General features: G+C 39.7%; 1 protein-coding gene and 1 pseudogene across 2 annotated transcripts; both read right to left on the minus strand.

Annotated features, from left to right (window-relative positions):
- Window positions 1–9,431: 9,431 nt before the first annotated feature.
- On the minus strand, window positions 9,432–11,049 carry PI3 (peptidase inhibitor 3). Its single transcript, XM_081256219.1, has 3 exons — window positions 10,941–11,049; window positions 9,814–10,095; window positions 9,432–9,593 (listed from the first exon to the last, which is right to left on the minus strand). The coding sequence occupies exons 1-2, from the start codon at window positions 11,020–11,022 to the stop codon at window positions 9,815–9,817; spliced, it is 363 nt and encodes a 120-aa protein (XP_081112345.1). The 5' UTR covers window positions 11,023–11,049; the 3' UTR covers window positions 9,432–9,593; window position 9,814.
- Window positions 11,050–14,361: 3,312 nt separating this feature from the next.
- On the minus strand, window positions 14,362–25,738 carry LOC308629030 (transcriptional adapter 2-alpha-like; annotated as a pseudogene). Its single transcript has 2 exons — window positions 25,711–25,738; window positions 14,362–15,561 (listed from the first exon to the last, which is right to left on the minus strand). The product of its transcript is annotated as a transcriptional adapter 2-alpha-like (transcript).
- Window positions 25,739–25,952: the final 214 nt, after the last annotated feature.

Consider the following 25,952-nt stretch of genomic DNA (forward strand, 5'->3'; position numbering starts at 1 on the left):
TTAGGAGCGCAAGTTTCATGGCAAAGTGACACCTGTGAAAGGGAAGGAGTGGAAGCAGGACTAGGTACCGGGAACATCACTGTGCTGACCTGACCTCATCCCTGCCAGCCCATTGGGGAAGCTCTGGAGCAAGGATTTGCCATTAGAGAGGTCCTCCCTTAGGCAGAAAAGGAGAGACCCTTGAACCACAGCCTTACTCTGTCCCTGGCCAGGGGTCCCCTGGGTATCGTGTGACCTCAGCTCAATTACCAGGTTGTGGCTGAGAAACACTTGCTGTCCGTGATCAGCTAACACACTCTTCGAAGCTGGGTGGAGAGTTGCTTCTTGAAGGGGGTCTGAGCTGCACATCTCCTTCTGCTGCGGGGATTCACATCTCCATACACATTTGGCAACAGCTCTGGTGGGCTTTCTTCCTCCAGGAAACCATAGAGGATGAAGGTCAGTGGGGCAAACTACAGCCCCAGCCACTGCGATTGGTGTCAGGGCTGCAACTGCTCGTCATCATCACCCCCCTTCTCGTCACCCCATTCTAGTCTCCTTGTCCTCAGCTACCATCAACGCGACTCTCCGTGGCTTACCTGGTGGTGTGACCCAAACCCTCATTCCTGAGCATCACCACACCCTTCTCAGGCCACGGTGGTGGCACTTGTCCATTCACGGTCACATAGGGAAGGTACTACCAAGATACTGTGCTTTTCCTCTGTGCATCTTCACTGCTCTCTTCCAGTTCTGCCTGGCCTATCCTCTCTGAGATGTAGCTCAAGTTTAGAAAAATTCTGTCTTATTTGTTTGGCAGATCAGCTACTTAAAGGGTCTGTATTCTAAATATCATGAACTTTGTTTGCAGCCCCAATTAGTAAAACTGAAACATTATTCACCATGAGCCTTGAAAATAACAGCTCGATTGTGTTTCAGGGAAGATAGAAACTCACCCAAACAGCAACCACGTGGGTGTCGCCCAGCTGCCTCATCCCTCTCGCAGACTCCTCGTCCTCAAGACCATGGGACCAGGAGAGCAGCCAAAAGGGTGAGAAAAGAAGCCAGTCTGCAAAGTAGTCTCAGGATCATTTTTTTTCTCATACCATGGTGCTTTCCACCATTATACTTAATTATATTTATTTCTGCTTCCTTCCATTTTATTTTTTCTTCCTTTTTAAATCTAGGTTAAGTAGCTCATGGTTTCACTATTTTGTAATTTTTTTAAATAGGATTTTGATTTATTAATTAGATTTACTGTCTTCCTATTCTTGACTTTAGAAATTTTATGATTTTATCTTTATCATTATTTTCCTTTAGTTGTCCTTTGTTTTACTCTGTCCTTTTTTAGTTCTTTACGTTAAATTCCAGATTTTTCAATGTTTCATTTTTATTATTCATATATATAAATGTTATATATATGAAACCTTGCCATTTGTGACAACATGGATGAATCTTGAGGACACTATGCTAGGTGAAATAAGTCAGAGAAAGACAAATACTATATAAACTCCCACGTTTATAGCAGCATTTGTCACAATAGCCAAGGAATGGAAACAACCTGAGTGCCCATAACAGATGAATGGATAAAGAAGATGTGGTGTATGTAAATACATGTATACAATGGCATATTATTCAGCCATGAAAAAGAAGGAAAGCCTGCCATTTACAACAACGTGGATAGACCCTGAACACATTATGCTAAGTGAGAAAAGTCAGACAGAGAAAGATGAGTATTGTATGATATTGCTTATATATGGAATCTAAAAAAACCAAACTCATATAAACAGACAGCAAATTGGTGGTTACTAAGGTACAGGGGGGATAAGAGAGATGTTATTTAAGGGTACAAACTTCTAAAGAGTAGTAAATAAATCCTAAAGATCTAATGCACAATAGAGTGAATATATACAAAAATATTGTATTATAATCGTCAAACCTGCTAAGAGACTAGAACTTAATTATTCCATCCACTAAAAAAATAAGATAATTATGTAACATGATGGAGGTGCTAATTATCACTACAATGGCAATCATATTTCAATATATGTGTAACAAATTAACATGTGGCACACCTTAAATTTACACAGTGTTATATGTCAAATATATTTCAATTTTGCTAATCAAAACTACAGTGAGGTACCACCTCACACCAGTCAGAATGGCCACGATTAAAAATTCTACAAATAATAAATGTTGGAGAGGGTGTGGAGAAAAGGGAACCCTCTTTACACTGTTGGTGGGAATGTAGATCAGTAAAACCACTATGGAAAACAGTATGGAGGTTCCTCAAAAACCCATAACTGGAGTTGCCATATGATCCAGCAATCCCACTCCTGACATGTACCCAGACGAAACTATAATTCAAAAAGATACGTGAACCCCGATATTCATAGCAGCACTATTTACAATAGCCAAGGCAATAGAAACAACCTAAATGTCCATTGACAGGTGAATGGATAAAAGAAGATGTGGTATATATATGTACAATGGAATATTACTCAGCCATAAAAAAGAATGAAATTTGCAGCAACACGGATGGAGATTATCATACTAAGTGAGCTAAGTCAGAAAGAGAAAGACAAATATCGAATGATATCACTTGTATGTGGAATCTAAAATATGACACTAATTAACATATCTATGAAACAAACAGACTCACAGACATAGAGAACAGACTTGTGGTTGCCAAGGAGGAGGGCGGTGGGGGTGGAATGAATTGGGAGTTTGGGATTAGCAGATGCAAACTATTATATATAGGGTGGATAAACAACAAGGTCTTATTGTATAGCACAGGGAACTATAGTCAATATCCTGTGATAAACCATAATGGAAAAGAATATGAAAAAGAATATATATAGCTGAGTATAACTGAGTCACTTTGCTGTATAGCAGAAATTAACACAACGTTGTAAATCATCTATACTTCAATAAGTTTTTAAATAAATAAAATAAATTGAAAAGGAAGGGCTGTGACAAAGCAATTAAACGTATCAAAACAGCTAAATAAAAAAGGCAACAAGTGCATGAAAAGGCAGTTCACAGAGGGGAAAAAAAGTGTTAACACCTGAATCGATATGAAAGATGTACCATCTCATTGATCATAAAACAGCAGTTCAAAAAGCATTTTGTTTCCACTGCATTTTACTGAAACATATTTAGTTCGCTAAAAACTTTGGATAATTCTTTCCCTTCTCTGGACTTCAGTTTTATCAACTGTAAAATGAGGGAGCTGGAGAGATTGTTGCCAAGGGCTCCATCAGTCCCTTCCACAATGAAAGAGGCTGAAAGATTCTATCAGAGCCATTTTTCTGAATATTGTGAGATAAAAGTAGATAACACCGGGAGTTGAGACCATTGGAAAGGAAGAATAAGTGGGTGAAGACCCCATTGAGAATAACTGCCTTGACACTGAGAATAACTGCCTTGACATTGAGAAGTGCTGACTTGACAGATTTGTAGAGGATCATCTCGGCCAAATTGCTTCCATATGAACCAACTTCCCCATTAATTGTACTTTTCCTTCGACGCATTTCCTTGTACTGTTCCATCACTCAAGAATATTGATCTCATCTTAGGGACCACCCTTCAAGATCCAAATCGTGTGAAACCATCAACGTGACCTTATTAAGAAGTTAGCTCTACATCTTGGTTTTGGACCCGGCATGGCGGGGGAGCACTCTGTGACTTTGGGAAGCCCTTCATCATCCTCTCTGGGCCTCAGATTTTTCATGTTCAATGTAAAGAAGTGGTTCATGATAATCTCAGAGTGTACTGTTTGTTCTAACTAGATGGAAGGCTGTGTGATCAGGGAATTGCCAAGAGCTGATAACCAGTGGGTGCATGTTTTTGCCTCCTAGGACTAGCACCCCTGAGAAGGATGACACATATGCCCAGTGGGAAGAGAGTGTCGTGTCCTTGTTCCTGTTCTAGATAGGGCATAAGAAGTACTTAGAGTTCTCTGTAAACTTTGCAGTGACTGCTCAGTTGTTCTGTCCCCGGGACTGAGCATGAAACCTCAGAGGTGGGCAGAGGGCTCCCAGCCTCAGAGGGGCGCTCAAGTTTGGTGGATGTTGGATCCAGTGGGTGGAGGTAGGGAGCAGGAATATGAATCCTTCCACTGGCACTGAATGTTTGATGTCTGTTCTTCTCACCAAGCCACTGTGAATAGCTCAAAGGGCTTTTTGTGTGTGTGTGACCTTAATAGTGCCTGGAAGTAACAAATCAACTTTCTTACCTTCCCTCTGACTTCCTCCCCAGAGTTACTCACATGGTCAGATATGCCTGTTTTAGGTTCTAGGTCGTCTGTGGAGTTTTAGTGCAAAGAGTTAAAAAACCTCCATGTGCTCTGGCCTTCTCTTTTACAGATGGTGTCAGTGAGGTTCAGAGAGCGTGTGGAACTTTTCTGAGTCTAAGTGGATCAGAACAGAGGTCTGGGTGATGACATAGTATTGCCTGCTTCTGAAGTCCGGAAGGGAATCAGAGAACAGGGGGTACCTGGACGGAATGTGAGGCTGGATGTCTGAATGGGGATGAAAAGACTCTCTTCCCTGCCCAGGTACAGGCTCCCAGGTGAGCAGAACCTGGCCCAAATGGGGACATGGGACCAATGGATACCTGGTCCAAAGTCATCTCTCCCAAAATGGGCCCCTTATCATGCCATGAACCCCTTATTTCTTTGAATTAATAACTCCCCTTGACACTATAAATGATTAAAAATACTAGTGGGCTCCAGCTGCCAGGAGACAAATGTTTAGGCATCAGTTGGAATGAGAGAAATTTACATTTGTAACAATTTGATCAAAATAGCCAGTTCCATGGGAAGGTAGAATGAACACTGGTCTAGGAAACAGGGAACCAGATCTTGGTGGCCCTGATTTGCTGAGTGAAATTGTGAAAGGCATTTCTTCCTAAATTTCTCCCCATAAAATTGATATAAAAAATTGATATAAAATGATGAAAAATCTGAAAGTGAAATTAAGAAAACACTCCTATTTACCACTGCAACAAAAAGAGTAAAATATCTAGGAATAAACCTACCTAAGCAGACAGAAGACCTGCATGCAGAAAACTATAAGACACTGATGAAAGAAATTAAAGATGATACAAATAGATGGAGAGATATACCATGTTCTTGGATTGGAAGAATCAACATTGTGAAAATGACTCTACTACCCAAAGCAATCTACAGATTCAGTGCAATCACTATTAAACTACCACTGGCATTTTTCACAGAACTAGAACAAAAAATTTCACAATTTGTATGGAAACACAAAAGACCCCGAATAGCCAAAGCAATCTTGAGAAAGAAAAATGGAGCTGGAGGAATCAGGCTCCCTGACTTCAGACTATACTACAAAGCTACAGTAATCAAGACAGTATGGTACTGGCACAGAAACAGAAATATAGATCAATGGAACAGGATAGAAAGCCCAGAGATAAAGCCACACACATATGGTCACCTTATCTTTGATAAAGGAGGTAAGAATATACAGTGGAGAAAAGACAGTCTCTTCAATAAGTGGTGCTGGGAAAACTGGACAGCTACATGTAAAAGAATGAAATTAGAGTACTCCCTAACACCATACACAAAAATAAACTCAAAATGGATTAAAGACCTAAATGTAACACCAGACACTATCAAACTCTTAGAGGAAAACATAGGCAGAACACTCTATGACATAAATCACAGCAAGATCCTTTTTGACCCACCTCCTAGAGAAATGGAAATAAAAACAAAAATAAACAAATGGGACCTAATGAAACTTAAAAGCTTTTGCACAGCAAAGGAAACCATAAATAAGACCAAAAGACAACCCTCAGAATGGGAGAAAATATTTTCAAATGAAGCAACTGACAAAGGATTAATCTCCAAAACATACAAGTAACTCATGCAGCTCAATATCAAAAAAAAACAAACGACCCAATCCAAAAATGGGCAGAAGACCTAAATAGAAATTTCTCCAAAGAAGATATACAGATTGCCAACAAACACATGAAAGGATGTTCAACATCATTAATCATTAGAGAAATGCAAATCAAAACTACAATGAGATATCATCTCACACTGGTCAGAATGGCCATCATCAAAAAATCTACAAACAATAAATGATGGAGAGGGTGTGGAGAAAAGGGAACCCTCTTGCACTGTTGGTGGGAATGTAAACTGATACAGCCACTATGGAGAATAGTAACTAAAAAACTAAAAATAGAACTACCATACAACCCAGCAATCCCACTACTGGGCATATACCCTGAGGAAACCATAATTCAAAAAGAGTCATGTACCAAAATGTCCATTGCAGCTCTATTTACAATAGCCAGGACAATGAAGCAACCTAAGTGTCCATCGACAGATGAATGGATAAAGAAGATGTGGCACATATATACAATGGAATATTACTCAGCCATAAAAAGGAACGAAACTGAGTTATTTGTAGTGAGGTGGATGGACCTAGAGACTGTCATACAGAGTGAAATAAGTCAGAAAGAGAAAGACAAATACCGTATGCTAACACATATATATGGAATCTAAAAAAAAAAAAGAAAAAAAAAGGTCAGAAGAACCTAGGGGCAAGACAGGAATAAAGACGCAGACCTACTAGAAAATGGACTTCAGGATACGGGGAGGGGGAAGGGTAAGCTGTGACAAAGTGAGAGAGTGGCATGGACATATATACACTACCAAATGTAAAATAGATAGCTAGTGGGAAGCAGCCGCATAGCACAGGGAGATCAGCTCGGTGCTTTGTGACCACCTAGAGGAGTGGGATAGGGAGGGTCTGAGGGAGGGAGTTGCAAGAGGGAAGAGATATGGGGACATATGTATATGTATAACTGATTCACTTTGTTATAAAGCAGAAACTAACACACCATTGTAAAGCAATTATACTCCAATAAAGATGTTAAAAAAGGGGGGGGGGAGTACATCTACCCACAGACTTTTCTTTGTCCCTAACTCCTTGCTTGGATTGTTTTGTAAATCCGGTGCCAAAATCACCAAGGGAGGCTGTGCAGGGGCAAAAGTATTTTATCCTTGAAAGTTGCTATGAAAGTAGAGCTTTAATGTTTTCATCATAACAACAGCAAAAACAAAATGGTAATTACATGAGGTGAAGGATTTGTTAACTATTCTTATTGTGGTAAATATTTTGCAGGGTATACATGTATCAAATCACCACATTGTACACCTTAAACTTTCATGTTATATGTCAATTTTTATCTCATTAAAGGTGGGGGGAGGAGGGCTTCCGTTGTGGTGCCGTGGTTAAGAATCTGGCTGCCAATGCAGGGGACACGGGTTCAAGCCCTGGTCTAGGAAGATCCCACATGCCACGGAGAAATTAAGCCCGTGCGCCACAACTACTGAGCCTGTGCTCTAGACCCTGCGAGCCACAACTACTGAAGTCCGCACGTCACAGCTACTGAGCCCACGCACAGCAACTACTGAAGCCCACACGCCTAGAGCCCATGCTCTGCAACAAGAGAAGGCACCACAATGAGAAGCCCACGCACTGCAACGAAGAGTATCCCCCGTTCGCCACAACTAGAGGAAGCCTGTGTGCAGCAAGGAAGACCCAACGCAGCCCAAAATAAATAAATAAATTTATTTATTTTAAAATAATAATAAGTAAATAAAGCTGGGGGAAAAGAGACAAAATCGAAGGGGTAAATACTGCTATCTTCACCATACAGAATCTTCACATTCCGGAACATGTTAATTATTTATTCAAGACTTTTTAATGTACTACATGAATGCTTGTTTACATTTCTTTTTTAAAGTTCTGCCTCTCTTATTAAGTTTATTTGTTGAGCTGTTTAATTGTGTTGATATTATAAGTGGGAATTTTTTTCCATTCCATTTTCTGATTATTGCTAGTTTATAATAAAAGTAGGATTTATGGGAATTCCCTGGCAGTCCAGTGGTTAGGACTCAGTGCTTTCACTGCCGTGGGCCAGGGTTCAATCCCTGGTTGGGGAACTAAGATCTTATGAGCCACATGGCGCAGCCAAAAAAATTAAAATAGGATTTAGTTTAATTTTTAAATAGGATTTATCATCACATACTCACTGTGTGTCTTTGGGTGATTAAGTGAAGCTTTCATGGCTTCAATCTCTTAACAAAATTAAAGATGTGTATACTACCCATCTGAGAGAGTTCTAACGAAAAATAAATAAGACAATACATATAAGATATTTAGTACAGGATCTGGAACAGAGAAAACACTAAAACACAGAAACTGTTTTTACCACCAATGGTGTATTATGTGTTTGTCAGGCCAGAAGTTTAGCCACTGTTCTCACCTGTGCTCCAAGACGCGCAGTCCAGTCCATCCCCTGGAGAATGAGAGGGAAACCCTGGCTTGTAGGCCCCTGGGAGGGACCAACGGGCAGCGGGCTCTCTGTTCTCTCACCCCCAACAAAGCCTCTGCTCCCCACCTCCCCTCTAGCAGGAGCCCAACACACACACAGAAGGAAGAGGTGTTTCAGGGCCATAATGTCAGGGCTGAACTGACATTCATTATTATACTTCCAGAATAATTTCATTCAACCCCCCTCAGAGTGAGTAGACAACTGAGGCTCAGGGATTTGTCTGAGGTCGTCCAACAATTGGGGAGGAGGCTGGGGCTAGAACTCAGGTCTCCTGACACCCAAGCCTGTGCTCTGCCCACTTCACCCCAAATGCTCCTCCCCCTGCGGCTTTGACCTTCCCTGAGAACTTCATTGCACAAGGACAGTGGGGCAGGTGAGCCAACAGCAGAGCCACGAGGTCATCCAAGTTTGCCCAACATACACCCTTCTGCTGTCTTCACTCCTCGAGTCTGCTCTACCCCAACTTGTACGTCTCCAGAGAACATGATTCAGCAATCACAAGAAAGGATCACGGACTCAGTGTGTCTTGCGTCCTCATTCACATCTTAAAATAGAAAGCTGGGAGAGGATATTGCTTAACCCAAAGGAATTATGTGTTATTGGAGGCATCTCAGGCATGAATAAGAGAAATGCTTCATGAGCAGGGATTTCCCAGCATGTGTTTCTATGGCTTCTTGGGAGGACATAGATCCCTGGGAAACATGAAAGGAAAAGGAGGGAGCTATAGATTTAGCCACAAGGGTTGGCTAGTCACACTGACAGAGCTGATCATAGCCAGGTCAGAAGTAGGGGTCAATTGGGAAGGTTTTGGGTTTTATTTCCCCAGTCCAAGGCCAAAGGCAAAATGTCTGGGTTTCCATTTCCTGGTGAAATAGAGGCTGCAGTTCTTGGGTTGATTATTGGATTTCTACAGTGACCCCTAAGAATGGGCCTTTCGTTCCTGCCCCCCCTCTCCTTCACACATCAGTAACATCTTCCGTGGGTCCCTCTCCACTCACCAGTGGGGACTGGAAGTCCCAACTCCACACCCATCTCCCCAGAGCTTCCAGGAGCCCAGAAGTCATAGGAGCCAGAAACAAATGGAGTAGAAATTGGTCTTTTATTGGAAAGTCCATGAGAGAGGCATCCCAGGTTTGGGCACCCTGGATGAAAGGAAGAATGGGCAGTGTGGGAGAGGGTGGTGCTACAGGCACCAGGATCTGCATCCCTGGGGACTTCACAGGTGCAGCAAGAACAGACTCCACCTGTTAGGAGAAAAGAGAATCAGAGATGTGATTCAGCAGATCAAAGACTCAGAGGCAGTGGGAGGCAGGACCAAGTCCACTTGTCATCCCTCTCAGGACGAGACTCCTCAGTCTCTCCATCACCTCCCCATGTCCTCTCCCCCACCAACCTAGGATCACTCTCCACCGCTCAGCCTTTCTGTGCCTTCACAGGTCACCTCTTCCTCCACCCAGTTCTCACCTCACAGGGGATTCAGACAGACTTTCCCGCAATAGCCCACACAGCACTTCTTGGCTCCCCAGCAATGAGCATCTCTCAAACATTTGTTAGGGGGATTTAGCAAGGAGCACCGGATCAGAACCCTGGGGCAGAAGCCACGCTTAGTGAGGAATGGGACTTTGACTGGATCTTGTTCTTTGACTGGATCTTGTCCTTTGACTGGATCTTGACCTTTGACTGGACCTTGTCCTTTGACTGGATCTTGTCCTTTGATCAGAACATTGCCTTTCATAGTGCCTTGACCTTTAGGACAACAAAGAAATATCCCCACATTTAGAACAGTGTATCTGCTTTAATTATCTAGTCTTTCCTTCAGGTCCAGCCACTGTTAACTGCAGTGTCCCTCAAAATGTGACTTGAGATAGGGGAGGGTCACCAGGGCTAGCTTGGGTCTGTGCTCTTGGAAGGCTGGGACCAGGGTTCCTCGGGTGTCCATTTCTTCCCCTCACCCTCCATTCTGGGTCCTAGGGCCCTCACGAGGATATGCCAGACTGAAGTGTCTTTCAGAGGTGGTAAGGTCACTTTGGCATCTTTGAGGAAACTTAATGGAAGGGAAAGGAGCCGTGAGACACTTACCAGGAGACCTGGGCTCCATCCTGGCTCTGGAGATTGTCTTGACAAATCCTCACCCCTCCCTAGGTCTCAATGTCCTCCTTTGGAAAATAGGGGTCTTCAAACTACATGATTTCTGAGGCCCTGTTGGTTCTTAACCTTCTCTTAGAGGACTGATGACAGGTGATTTTACGGGGCAGACAGGCAGGGGACAGACCCCACAACCAGGGACCATATTCCTGGGGCCCCTCACTTCATTGAACGTTCTGTCCAAGTATCAACACTTGAGGCCAAGGTCATGTAACAACACTCCTTCCACAAACAGCCCTGATATCTCAGTCCTGGGGTGGAAAGCATGTAGAGTCTAGTAGGCAACTTCCTACTTCTCTGGATATGCTGGAAACCTACTGTCCAGGCTGAAGAGTGGGCTCTAGCCCTGCCTGCTGCCTTGGAAGACCCCCTGTCAGTACCCAGGCTACCCCCAACATCCTCTCCTCAACCCAACCCAGCCCCACCCAGGCCACTTCCCCATTCACCTTTTACGACAGCTGCCTGTGCCACCAGTGTCCCAAGGACAAGAAGTACCACCACTGGGATCAAGAAGTTTCTGGACTTCATGTTGTCAGGAAGGTGAATGGCTAAGAGCTGAGCCCAAACCTATTTTTATGCAGCTCCAGCTTGGCCTGGCGCCAAGGGTGGCTCTGTGGTTTCACAAGGGACAAGGCGAACATTTTCTTAGTTCTACCAGGAAATATCCACCTCCATCCTGGGAAGGACCTTGAGCCTTTCCCCAAGGATTATTCACAGGGAAAAATGGCAGTTACTGTTGCATCATCTCTGATAGCCCCAAGAGTTACCTCACTTTCTCACAAAGAAGCAGGGCTGGCTGGCCCTTGGGCACCATTACAGCCAAATTCTTCATACTTAGAATAGAAAGAATATGGAGCCCAAAGAAGAGAAGGAATCACCCATGGTCATTTAACAAGTCAGTGGTAGGTCTGGTGTTCAGTTTTCATAGCCAAGGTATTCCCCCAGTTACTCCCTGTTCCTGCAAGACCCACCTACCCTAACAGTTTACCCCTCCCAGCATCAAGCTGGGCTTTTCTTTCATTCTCCCCTAACCCCAAGAAAAACTCTCAAAGGCATGTTTGCCTTGGACGTCTAAATATACTTTTCCATTTCACAGGTAGTCTCTGAAATGCTCCAAGAAAGTAACAGGGAAGGTGGAATTTGACATCTGGAATGGCATGATGCCCTTGAAATCACAGTCAGAAGAGAGAAAACACCCATAAAATAAAAGGAAGAAAATATAAATCATCTATAAGGTGGACATCTACAGTGCATATATCCAACATGGCTTCCTCCTTCTTAGAACAGCATGCTGTTTCTTCTGAAGAACTCTTGTTTCTTTGTACCATCAACTTAGGAATCTAATGGGGACTGCTGATCACGAAAGCCTGACACCCAGTCACAAGAGGGTGTGTGTGTGTGTGTGTGTGTGTGTGTGTGTGTGTATGAGCCTGGGAACTCCAGAAGCTATGGTTCCAGTCTGGGAGTAGGTTAACTGTGTGAGAAAAAGGAAGCTAATTCACTTAGAAAATTAGAGAAATGATGGTGAGAGAGGATTTGGAAGACACAAGCCAGCCCTTCATTCCCCTTTTTCTTGAGAGCAGCTCTTCCCACACCCTTCCCCTAGTTCAGTTACAACCCAATAAATTGGCTTTCTGCCTAAGCTAGTCTGAGAAGGTATTTTGTCATTGCTACCATAGTTCAGAGTAATAAAAGTGAATACCCAGAAGTTGGGTGTTGTCAGGGACAGAACCTGAAGTGTGGAAATGACAGTTGAGTTCTGAGTGAGATAGGGATTAAAGCAAACTAATTATTTTATAGTAAACCAGTTGTTTAAATCTTCACCTTTGTCTCTTTGGACTCAGACCACTTGCCCACCAATGCTGAAACACTAAAGAGATATAAACAAATGTCAGAACATTAGATTCTGCAGGCTACTTTAAAAAAAAAAAGCTCACTGCAAAGTAAGCTATACAAACAAAAGAATTTTGTAGAACATACCTATATTCTTTAAAGAATAAGCATTAAAATGGAAGCCTGTACTCACCTGCCAGGTGAAAAAGGAGACTATTTACTCTACAGCCTATTACCCTATTAGCTTTTACTCCTATCCAATTTCTTCCCTCTCCATTCTCCACAGAGGTAACACTTTCTTGGATTTCCTAATTTTCTGTTAATTCAAGCATCTTGCTCATTTCTAATTGGGTTGTCTATCTTTTTCTTGTTGATCTGTAGAGAAAAGAAACTCTCACACATTACTAGTGAGAGTATATATTCATGCAACCTATTTGAAAGTAAATTTGGATCAGCTAGTAAAATTGAACATGAGCAAAATCGTTTAGATTTCTATCAATCTGATGGGTGAGAAGTGATACATTGTTGAAGTTTTTAGTTAGCATTTCTCTGTCATGAATTATTTCAAGCATTTCTTCATATTTTAAAAGCCACTTATATTTCTTTACCTGAAAACTTCATTTCTTTGGCTCATTTTCCTCTATAGTCATTAACCTTTTTCTTCTCAATTTCTAAGCACTCTTTATATATTATAGAGAAAGGTCCTTTGTCTGTGATACGGTTTATAAATAAAATTTTTTTAAACACTGAAGTCTTTTATTCTGTTTCCCTCAGATCCTAAGAGTTTCCTTTTCATTTGTTACCCCCTAGATGAAGTCTATTAGCAAACTGCATGCATATTTACATCAGTCAAGAAGTTTGAGCAGATACTTCCAACAAAGCATGTAATATGTGAATTAGATATTTTGAATGTTGGAAGAATTAAAGAATCAGTCAGCTACTGGACGTAATTTGTGCGGATTCTGAAGTATTTCTATACAACTTTGCTTCTAACAGAAAAGGGGAAACCCTAACTCTGAGTTTGGCGTCTTATTGTGCAGAAAGATTTGAGGACCAAGTTTCAGACATGGTGGGGTCACTCACCCTCATATCTAGTGAGTTCCATATATGAAAAGGCTTTCCTTTTGTTTTACAAGTAGCTCCTTATTGTAGGCTAGCCTTTCACCATTGAGAAATTAGGGTTTAGGTATTAATCTAAGCAACGCTGAGGTTAATTGCATCACCTCCATCCACAGGGGTCTGGCACCCAGGGAAGCCAAGAGTGAGAATAGGGTGAGCCCAAGACATACACGTTAGCAGAGACAGTGCAGCATGATGAGGTGTGCATCCAACACCCTAAGTGTGCTTTGGTTACCAGAATATTTGACACACCCACAAATTAAGTAGCAAAACATTTTATTCCATTAAATCTAAAAATAACAGAGACATTTTATATCCGGTGCCACCTCCTCAAAAGTCTACTGCAGATTAGACAACCAGACTGCAAATTACAAAACCAGACACTAAAATTGAAGATGCAGTTTGGGACAAGACCATCATGGGGAGATTTTCCCCCTCTTTGCTCATAAACATAAGTTGTCAGCTAAAAAATCCTCAGACAGAAAAAGAAAACTTTCTCTCTATATAACCTCTTTATTTTAAATCTGTTTGTAATGTTTGAAGGCAAAACAGATAATCAGAAAACCAACCTCCCAAGCAAGTACAAGGATCTGAGCTGGACTCCTGGGACTAAAGACTGGTTTAGTTCTATTTCTACCAACACTGTGATGTGAGGTACCATGGTTCTTGTTTTCGTTACAAGAGGTGTTAAGAATGAATGCCCACACACAATTAATAATAGCTTATCTAGCACATAACTCTGCAGCACAGTACCAACAACAGGAGTATTTTAAAGCAGGGTGGAGAAGAAAGTAGACATTAATACAACTTAAGGTTTCCTTTGTTTCTTCCCCTCTTTTTACAAGGAGAATTCAGCTCAGAAACAAAACTCCAGAATGCCCGTACTGTCCTTTGGCCCACCAGGCCCAGAGAGCCTCAGGCTTTAGTGATGTATCCTTCTCAGATGAGGAAATCGTAGATTTCCCATGTTTTGTTCACATCTATCTTGATGAGTGTTCTTGCCTGTACCAGTCTCAAGCCTCCTTGCTTGTTACATTCGTTCAGTAGAGCAGATTTGCATTCTAAATAGGCTCCTGGGACCAACCTCACCATCTGACGGAGCTCCTTTTCTTTTTCATTCAACTTCTCTGTGCCAGGGAGGCCAGTGAGGTTCAAGGGCAGTGCACTTCGTCTACCTGAACTCGAAGCCATTGGTACGGAAGGACTCAGGCCAGAATCAATGTCAGCCTGCCGGCAGAGCCACTGCTGGCAGGCGCTACTGTCCTGGATGTACTGGAGAAGCTCTGAGAGCATAGGGCATTTGAGACGTTCCTCTTCTGGTCTTTCTGAGGTGATCCTAGGTTCTGGCACTACGAAAATTGGTAATGCCTGCTGTCCTGTATTTCTGGAGCCTATTGATTTCCCTTCGGAGTTCGAATTCCAATGCATGGCTTTCAATGAACTTGTCATGCCCCACTGGCGCCACTATCCTTGCAAATCACCTCATTGTTTCATAAAGGTCTTGGACTTGCTTGGGATACCACCGTTCCATTAACTGAAACTTTCTAAGGTTGATTAATCTATGGTCTCTTATAATTTTTTTTCTCCTTTTTCTCTCCTTTAACCTAGAATGATAGATATCCACAACAACCATCTTCAGAGTGTGTAAAATGTCCGAGTCATCTTCAACAAAATCAATGTCTCTCAAGTCCCATTCTGCATAATTGTCAGACTCCTCATTGAAATCTGCTTGAGCTGGCATGTATCCTGCCAGGTCCCGAGAAAGCAAGGAGTCAAAGGTAGGTTGGGGAGGGTCATCTGTAGAGTGAAATGGAATGGCTGTGTCAGCAGTTTTTGACTCCTCTGCTTGCTTCAGGTTTAGCAGGGTAGATGCAAACAGATGGTTGTTGAAGAAATGCTTCATGTAGTGCTTCTCACACTCCTCCTTGGTCTTGGTGCATATTTGATCGGCTACATCCTATCAATTTCCAAAGGCACAGTCCATCACAGCTTCTAAAATGGCCACTTCTTCTTGAGCAGTCCAGCTGGGGTCAAGAACAGGAAAACCTGAGGTCATTATTTCGTAAGTATGATCACTTTGATGTTTCTTGTACTCAAATCCTCGAGTGAAACATGCTAAAGGAACTCAAACGGTCCATTTCCCAGTTGGCAAAGACTGCTGCTTTTATCTTCCTCAGTGTAGGGCTCTTTCAAGGAGATTTGAGAACTGGCCAACACATACACCAAAGCGGACCACCCCCCGCCCTTCACCGCGTCCCCCTCCTCTGCCTAAATAAAAATTTTAACTCATTCTTAGACCTGCAAAAAACAGCTCAGGGTGGCACCATTTCCTCCTCTTATCTAGATATTGTATCCCGTTGTTTGGTTATTTCTGCTCTGGACTTCTGCATGTCTGCTTCCTGATAGCCTTAAACTGGTGAAATTGGTTCATTATTTTCTTTCAATTCATGTGCCAGAAAAAAAATCTAAATGATACAAAAAGGATCATAGAAAAAAGATAACTTTCTAAATTGAAACAGACACCAGGAAAAGTAGAAAATCTGAACAATATTGTAATATTCCTAGAGATGGAATCAACAGTCAACAATTATTTGACCAAAAAAAAGCATTAGGATCAGATTTCTTCATAAGAAAAGGCAATCAAGGAACAACTAATTCTAATATGACATAAATAGAAAATAAGATACAATTTCCAGCACGTTTTATGAAGTAAATATAATCCTGATACCAGAACTTAATAAGAATTTGTGTCTATTATATCTCAATAAAGCTGTTAAAAAATAAAATTCTCAACAAGGATACTATGAAAAAGGAAGACTCTAAGCCAATCTCACTCATAGAACATAGATTCATGAACACAAAAATCCTAAATAAGTCACTTACAACCTGAATGCAGTAATATGCAAAGAGGACACTTTTTTGTGACTAATTTTAATTTATCTTAGCTATGAAAGGTAGTTTAATGCTAGAAACTCAATTAATGTAATTCACCACACTAACAGATTAAAGAAAAAATATAAGCTTAGATACAGAGCAGCATGCAATAAAATTCAAGATGCAGTTGCAATATAAAAATAGCAAATTAGGAATGAAGAAAATTCTTTTAAAGTGATAAAAACTACCCCATAGCAAACATCATACACAAATGTGAAAGGTTTTAACCTCTCCTTATAAAATCAGGAACTGGGCTTCCCTGGTGGCGCAGTGGTTGAGAGTCCGCCTGCTGATGCAGGGGACACGGGTTTGTGCCCCGGCCTGGGAAGATCCCACATGCCGTGGAGTGGCTAGGCCCGTGAGCCATGGCCACTGAGCCTGCACGTCCGGAGCCTGTGCTCCACAACGGGAGAGGCCACAACAGTGAGAGGCCCACGTACCACACACACAAAAAAAAATCAGGAACTATTCCCAATTCTGTTCAATATTATTCTGAATACCCTATTCTATAACATCAGACAAGTAGAAGAAATAAAAGGTGCAAGTAAGTATTGGAAAGAAAAAACAAAATGGTCATTATTCAAAGATGATGCAACTGTGTTCAAAAAATTCCAGACAAATCTACAGATAAATTGTTAGAATCAATGAGAGTTTATCATGACAGGCACATACAAAGGAAATATACAAAAATCAATGGTACTCTATACATCAACAATACAAATCAGTAAATGAAATTTTAATGATATATATAATTATATAAAATATGAAGAGCTTATGAATAAATGTAATAAATTTTCTGCAGAACCACTACAGAGAAAATTAGAAAACTTTAGTGAGAGACATTTTTTAACACCCCCAAATCAGAAAGGTATACCACGTTCATGGATTAGAAGACTGAATATGATAAGGATGCCAATTCTCTTCAAACTGATTTTTAGTCTCAATGCTATCAAACACCCAGAAAGGTTTTTGTAAAAGTAAACCAAAAAAAAAAAGGCAATATAATTCTAAAATGCATACAAAAGTGCAAAAGACAAGATAGCCAAGATACTCTTGAAGAAGAATAATTTAATAAGACTTGATATAGGAAATATCAAGGTTTATTTTAAAGCTGTAATAATTATGATAAAGTGGTATTACAACAATGACAGATATGCAAATGAAACAGAATAGAGAGTCCCAAAACAGATGATTGCACATAATGAGAGTATGTTTTTAACTTGGCTATAGTAAACAAATATCACTTTGGTTATATTAAGAAGGCTGCACATCATAATATTAATATACATTCCCTGAGTGGTTGATAGGAGGATACAGGTTAAAAAGGTAGGATAGAAGGAAGGAGAAGGCAAATAAAAACAAATAAATAAATAAATATTGCTTTAGCAAAGAACTCATCAAGTCTGATGTGATCCTATTACATTTATAAATATAAATGTCCATGAAATCTTACCGACAGAAAAAAAAGTAGGAGAGTAATATATGTGTTTTGATATTTCTGTCGAATATAGAACTCCTGACAATATTTATGTATGAAAAAGGAAAAGGGTTTGAAGGAATACACACTGCTGTGAACATTGGTTACATGATGATGATGGGAGGGGATAAGTATGAGTAGTTTTTCCTTTATATGTATTAGTTTCTAATTTTTTTACTTGTCACAACTGTCAATAAAACTTCAGTTAACAGTCAAGTTAAGAAGAAAAGAAGGAATTTTATTTGAGCCAAACTGAGAATTATAATCCGGAATACAGACTCTCAGAAAGCTCTGAGAAACTGTTCCACCAGGTGGAAGTTGAAGGCACAGTCATATACATTTTCGAGACAAAGGATCATACATCAAAATGACATACTGATACTTTACACAAAGTTCACCAAGGATACATAGTCCAGGTAAGCACATACAAAGAAAGCAGCAAGTCCATGACCCACTACAGAGTTGGGAAAGAATGTTATTCTTTTAAGAAGTTACACTGCTAGTGTCAAAAGAAAGGGGAAAATATTATCTTTATGGTCAAGCAGACACTCCTATCTTTGAGGAGGTTTGGTTAATGTGTAACCAAACAGATGCACACTGCTTATTAGGGAGGGAGGGAAGAGAGCCAAACGAATGCAGAGAGAGAATTTTATGTTTAATTTTTTCTTGTCCTGCCTGAAAATATGGATTTTATTTCATCACAGCAAAAGTGATCTGAACATATCAAATAAAGAAAATTAAAATTCATAAAGAATAAAGGACTTAAGCAATCACATGAGTGGAGAAAGGGTAATTGAGAGTTGTATCTAAAGAAGTGATTATATACATGTAATCACTTTTTAAAAATATTTATTTTATTTATGTATGTATTTTGGCTGCACTGGGTCTTTGTTGTGGCATGTGGGATCTTTTAGCTGCGACTTGTGGGCTTCTTAGTTGCGGCATGTGGATTCTTAGCTGTGGCCCGCATGTGGGACCTATTTCCCAGACCAGGGATCGAACCCAGGTCCCTTGCATTGGGAGCACCGAGTCTTACCCACTGGACCACCAGGGAAGTCCCTATATACATGTAATCATTAATGCAAGTGTTAAGAAGAGATGCTTAAGTTATGTGTCATAATGTAAAGATATAATAATGTGTTATTGTGATGCAGTCAAAAGAAATCACTCTAGGTAGTTCAAGCAGAAAAAGAACTTCAGCTATTGTACGAGCACATTTCACTGTAAGAACCCAAATCACACGTGAAATCCTGGATGTGAAAGAGTCTGGGAAAAGATAGGCATTTGATTTACAGCCCCTGCAGGAAGGCATTCTGGGATCAGTTGAAATGCTTGTTGATGAAGACACTGCAGGTACCTGCCATACCCCTGCACCCTCCCACACTTACACTTCCAAACATCAGCAAATATTCACCTCCCAGAAGCCAAAGCACCCGCCTTGCGTGGGAGTTGAAGTGAACGGGTCTGAGAACAAGAAAGGTCGGACACAAGTGCTGGGGGATAAAAAAAAAAAAAAAAAGAAAGAAAGTGAAAAGATAAAAGAAAATGCATCGGGGGAAAAAGAATATGGGGTACTGAGAGAGGTTATTACCTTGAAATGCTGGAGTAATATCTCTTAGTGGCCATGGCTGATGGCGGAAGGCCTCCTATTTCAGATGAGTATTCAACAATCAAAGAAGTCCACACGTGTATTAAGAAAACTGTCCGTTATTGTAGCAACAGAGGAGGGAGCCCTTGAGCTAAGAAGCTAAGGAAACTATTCTAACCTCCAACCCTTCCCACTCCAGTAAGATATTCCTTTCAATAACTGGTCCATGAAAATCTACTGATTTTAAAATAAGAAAGAAATTTGGAAATCATAGACCATACAAAAATACTCCTTTTTAAAAAACAGATTTGAGTAGCAAAGCTTAAAAGCATTTAAAACAGGATTTTTAAAATCCCCAGTACAATGTCACCACAAAGCTGAGAAAAACTGATATTCTAAAATAAATGTTTAAAATTAGTAAAGCAAATTAAAGGTATGAGGAACCATCATAAAGCAGAAATACAGAAACTCAAAGAAGAGACAGCAAAATAGCAGGGAGATGTGAAATGGAATCTGAAAGTAGAGAAATTGAAGAAAAGGACAAAAACATTTCATAAATAAGGACTAAGTAAAGTAAGGAAGAAAATGGAAAACATAAGAAAAGCAAAGAACATGAAATAAAAGTAAAGAAGTAGCTTAAAAATACAGAGAGTCTTAAATATTAAAAAGTCAATGGAGATTCACCAGACACATATATCAAGTCCCACAAAGAAGAAAATCAAAACAACAAAATAGAAGAATTATTTAAAACTATAATTGAGGAAAATATTTCTGAAATAAAAGATTTGAGTCTACATATTAAAAGCTCACATTGTGATGAACATAAGATGAATGCAAGTAAAAATTTTGGACTTTCAAGATAAAAACAGAAGACTTCAGGAAGCCACCCTCACCCCCAACCCCAAAACAAAATCTAAAAAAATCAGATTGTATGACAGCAATACTCAATGCCAGAAAATTGTGCAGCAAAACTTAGATACTCAAGGAAAGAAAGTGTGTACAGAGGACTTTTGTACAACTAATTTGTCCTGGATGTAAAAGGCTACAAGAATATATTTCTAAATGTGCAAGAACTCAAGGACTCTTGTTTCTAAGAGCTTTCCTGAGGAGTTTATAAGGGACAAGTTTTACCCAACCAAGAAACATTTGTGAGAATTAGCAACATGATTACTGTTGAGTACTGAACATTCTAACTGTGGAACTAAGTCTAAGATGAAGGAATAACTAGTAAATAGTATGCAAATATGATCTGCTGTGAAAATGTAGAAATAGCAACACTTCCATCAAATAGGAGGATAAGGGAGAGTGAAAGTGATCAAAGAGTAAGCTTGATGATTGCTTTATATATAATAGCTTCAAGTCAAAAAATATTTAAAACACATAAGCTTTGGGACTTCTCTGGTGGCTCAGTGATTAAGAATCCACCTGCCAGTGCAGGGGACACGGGTTCGATTCCTGGTCTGGGAAGATCCCACGTGCCGCGTGTGCCACAACTACTGAGCCTGTGCTCTAGAGCCCGCGAGCCACAACTACTGAGCCAGAATGTCACAACTACTGAAGCCCGTGTGCCTAGAGCCCGTGCTCCACAAAAAATGGGACCTAATGAAACTTAAAAGCTTTTGCAAAGCAAGGGAAACTACAAACAAGACGAAAAGACAACCCTCAGAATGGGAGAAAATATTTGCAAACGAATCAATGGACAAAGGATTAATCTCCAAAATATATAAATAACTCATGCAGCTCAATGTTAAAAAAAAAAACCAATCCAAAAATGGGCAGAAGACCTAAATAGACATTTCTCCAAAGAAGACATACAGATGGGCAAGAAGCACATGAAAAGCTGCTCAACATCACTCATTATTAGAGAAATACAAATCAAAACTACAATGAGGTGTCACCTCACACCAGTTAGAATGGGCATCATCAGAAAATCTACAAACAACAAATGCTGGAGAGGGAACAGTATGGAGGTTCCTTAAAAAACTAAAAATAGAATTACCATATGACCCAGCAATCCCACTACTGTGCATATACCCAGAGAAAATCATAATTCAAAAAGACACATGCACTCCACTGTTCATTGCAGCACTATTTACAATAGCCAGGTCATGGAAGCAACCTAAATGCCCATCAACAGACGAATGGATAAAGCAGGTGTGGTACATATATACAATGGAATATTACTCAGCCATAAAAAGGAACAAAATTGAGTCATTTGTAGAGACGTGGATGAATCTAAAGACTGTCATACAGAGTGAAGTAAGTCAGAAAGTGAAAAACATATATCGTATATTAACGCATATATGTGGAACCTAGAAAAATGGTACAGATGAACCGGTGTGCAGGGCAGAAATTGAGACACAGTTGTAGAGAACAAATGTATGGACACCAAGGGGGGAAAGCGACGGGGTGGGTGGGTGGGTGGTGGTGGTGGTGGTGGGATGAACGGGGAGATTGGGATTGACATATATACACTAATATGTATAAAATGGATAACTAATAAGAACCTGCTCTAAAAAAAATAGAATAAAATTCAAAAAAAAACCCTCCCAAATTTCTCTTGGTAATTAAGTAGGGGTAATTCATATTATTAAATACTAGCAAAAACTAGATAGAAAATATGAGTAAAAAAATCCTATTGAGCATTATCAAAATACATAAAATACCTACAAATAAATGCATCTAGAAATGTACAGAAATTTTCTGAAAAAAACCTACAAAACTTTACTAAATGACATTTTAAAAGATATGGATAAATTGATTTTGAAAAGAGAAAAAAAGATTCTAAAAAGATATGTTCTTCCCCAAACAGGAAGCCTCTACAAAGTCAAGATGTCCTTCTTGGCCAACGTCATTTATACCTTAAATATAATCAAAATCAAAACCCGGTGGGGGGCTTCCCTGGTGGCGCAGTGGTTGAGAGTCTGCCTACCGATGCAGGGGACACGGGTTCGTGCCCCGGTCCGGGAAGATCCCACATGCCGCGGAGCGGCTGGGTCCGTGAGCCATGGCCGCTGAGCCTGCGCGTCCGGAGCCTGTGCTCCACAACGGGAGAGGCCACAGCAGTGAGAGGCCCGCATACCGCAAAAAAAAAAAAAAAAAAAACCCGGTGGGTTTTCCAACCTCTAATGAAGTTATTGATTCAGGTGATGGTTATCCATGGCTTCTAAAATCATTTGGTAAAAGTTTGACTGGGACTGATATTTACAGGGGGCCAAGTCTTCTCCTCACAGTTTATCTGCAGTTTGTAAGTAGGAAAGCACCACTTTACAAAGAGAGTATGAGGGGATATAACCTAAAAAACATTAATCTATCTTCACTGCACTAAAAGTCTTCCTCCTGAGATGTTGCAATACAAACACACAGCATGGCTGTGATGTGTTCTTGTCAAAATACCGAACTTGAACCTCAACAAACCTCATCTACAGGAAATACGAAGGATAGAGAAGTAAGTTGAAAGATATCACAGAGAAGTAACATGGGATACTCTAAAGAACAATTCCTCTGTTTCATTCAACAAATAAATAACATGAAGTAGGAAGAGGAGGATGGGAAGGAAGAGAAGTACAAGTTGAAGAAATGTTCTAGATTAAAAGAAACTTAAGAGACATACAACCAACTCGATGTGTGTGACTTGTTTGGATTCCATTCAAACAAACCAAGTGTACCAAGTCCTTTTTGAGATGGTGAGAAAAATAGACTATTAGATGATGTTAAGAAAATACTGTTAATTGTGTTAGGTATGACAACGGTATTGTGATTACATGAGAACGTGTCCTTATTTCTTTGAGATGCAAACTGAAGTACTGAAGGATAAAAATGAGAGATGCAGTGGATTTACTTTAAAATACTTCAGCCAGAAAAGGGGCGGGCTATACAAGAAGGAAGTGTTGTCAAATGTTAATCGCTGAGACTTATAAGTTCCAGAGATGTAATGTACAGCATGATGACTTTAGCTGTCAATACTGTATTGTACACTTGACAGTTGCTGAGAGAGTAGAGCTTTTTGTGTGTTGTTCTTGCTGGATTCTGCTCACTCTTTTCCCTCTCAGTTCTACTGAGATAACTGACACACAGCACTCTCTGTAAGTTTAAGGTGTACAGTGTAATGATTTGACTTACATATATCATGAAATGATTGCCACAATAAGTTTAGTTAACATTCATCACAAAAAAAGATACAGATACAAAAGAAAAAAAAAAAGAAAAAGCAATGTTCTCACCATAACAACTACCTCAGAATGGTAATTGTGTGAGTTAAAGAATGTGTTCAGTGTTGGTGGGAATGTAAATTGGTGCAGCCACTATGGAAAACAGTATGGAGGTTCCTCAAAAACCTAAAAATAGAGCTGCCATATGATCCAGCAATCCCAGTCCTGGGCATATATCTGGACAAAATTCTAATTCAAAAAGATACATGCACCCCTATGTTCACAGCAACACTATTCACAATAGCCAAGATATGGAAACAACCTAAATGTCTATTGACAGATGAATGAATAAAGAAGATGTTTTATATATATATATATATATATATATATATATATATATATAATGAAATATTATTCAGCCATAAAAAAGAGTGAAATAATGCCATTTGCAGCAACAGATGGGCCTAGAGATTATCATACTAAGTGAAGTAAGTCAGAAAGAGAAAGACAAATACCATATGCTATCATTTATATGTGGAATATAAAATGACCCAAATGAACCTATCTACAAAACAGAAACAGACTCGCAGACATAGAGAATAGACTTGGGGTTGCTGGGGTGGAAAGCAGCGGAGGGATGGACTGGGAGTTTGGGATTAGCAGATGCAAAATATTATATATAGAATGGATAAACAACAAGGTCCTACTATATAGCACAGGAAACTATATTCAGTATCCTGTGATAAACCATAATGGAAAAGAATATGAAAAAGAATGTAGATATATGTATAACTGAATCACTTTTCTGTACAGCAGAAACTAACACAACATTGTACATCAACTGTTACATCAATAAAATAAATTAAAAAAAAGAATGTGTTAACTAACCTTATTATGGTGATATGTAATATATATGTGTACGAAATCATCACATTGTGCACCTTAAACTTACACAGTGTTATATGTCAATTAATATATCAACAAAGCTGGGAGAAATGTTGATTGTTGAATCTGGCTGATAGGTATACAGGGCCTCGAAAAGTATTTACTGTTTTTTTTTTGTGTGTGTGTGTGTGTTTGAAAATTTTTATGATAAAATGTTTAACAAAAAACAATGAATTTATTTTTGAAATTAAAAAAAATGATTGTTAGGTCCACAAGAAAGAATTAAATACCTGTGACATGGACAATTGAAAATGTAGATTAATGAAGGGTAATGGGTACCACCAGTCACTAAAATGTATTGTGAAGCTACAGTTACCAAAGCAATGATGGCACAAGAATAAACAGTCAATGAAGAAGAACCGAAACCCCAAACACAGCCCCTGTTACATATAAGACTTGAGTTTTTACAAAGTTCTAATTTCCAATCAATGGCAAAAGTATGAATTATTCACTAAATGATACTAGGACAATTGCTTAATAACTTAGAACAGAAGGTATTTCCCTATCTCATACCCCTATGCCAAAATAGATTTCAGATGCATTAAAGAATTAACATGTTTTTCAAAATCCACAAAAGAAATGTAAGTAAATATAGTAAACATGCATCTGACATCAGAGTCGAAAAGACTCTTTGCAGCATAAAAACAAAGGGAGAAAACACAAATGAAAAGGCTGATCTGACTATCCCCAAATTTAAAACTTTGGTACAAAGCAAAAAACAAGAAAACAAATATTTGCAGGATAAGATTTAAACAAGCATTTAGCAAACTCATCTCATTCAGTCCTCAGAACCATCCTATAAAATAAATATTACTATCTCTATTTTATAGAGAGTAAACTGAGGTTTAAAAAAGTTAAGAAATGTGTCCAAAGTCACACAGCTAGAAGCTGGTGGCACTAGGATTCAAAAGTAGGTCTGACCTAGAGAGATGGGATAGGGAGGATGGGCGGGAGATGCAACAAGGAGGAGATATGGGGATGTATGTATATGTATAGCTGATTCACTTTGTTATAAAGCAGAAACTAACACACCATTGTAAAGCAATTACAGTCCAATAAAGATGTTAAAATTTTTAAAATAAATTTAAAAATAAATTGGAAAAAAAATTTTTAAAGTAGGTCTGCCTGAGAAGCAGATTCGCAGATACAGAGAACAAATTAGTGGTTACCAGTGTGGGGGGGGGGCGATGGCAACATGGTGGGGGGAGGTACAAACTATTGGGTGTAAGATAGCCTACAGGGATGTATTGTACAACATGGGGAATGTAGCCCATATTTTGTAATAACTGTAAATGGACTATAACCTTTAAAAACAGTATAACAATTTTAAAGACTTATTAAAAGTAAATTAATTTTAAAAGTAGGTCTGCCTGACCCCAGTTTACATCCACTAACCACTTTACCATACTGC

The sequence above is a fragment of the Mesoplodon bidens genome, assembly GCF_964165515.1.
Source record: "Mesoplodon bidens genome assembly, chromosome: 15".
Lineage (NCBI taxonomy): Eukaryota > Metazoa > Chordata > Mammalia > Artiodactyla > Ziphiidae > Mesoplodon > Mesoplodon bidens.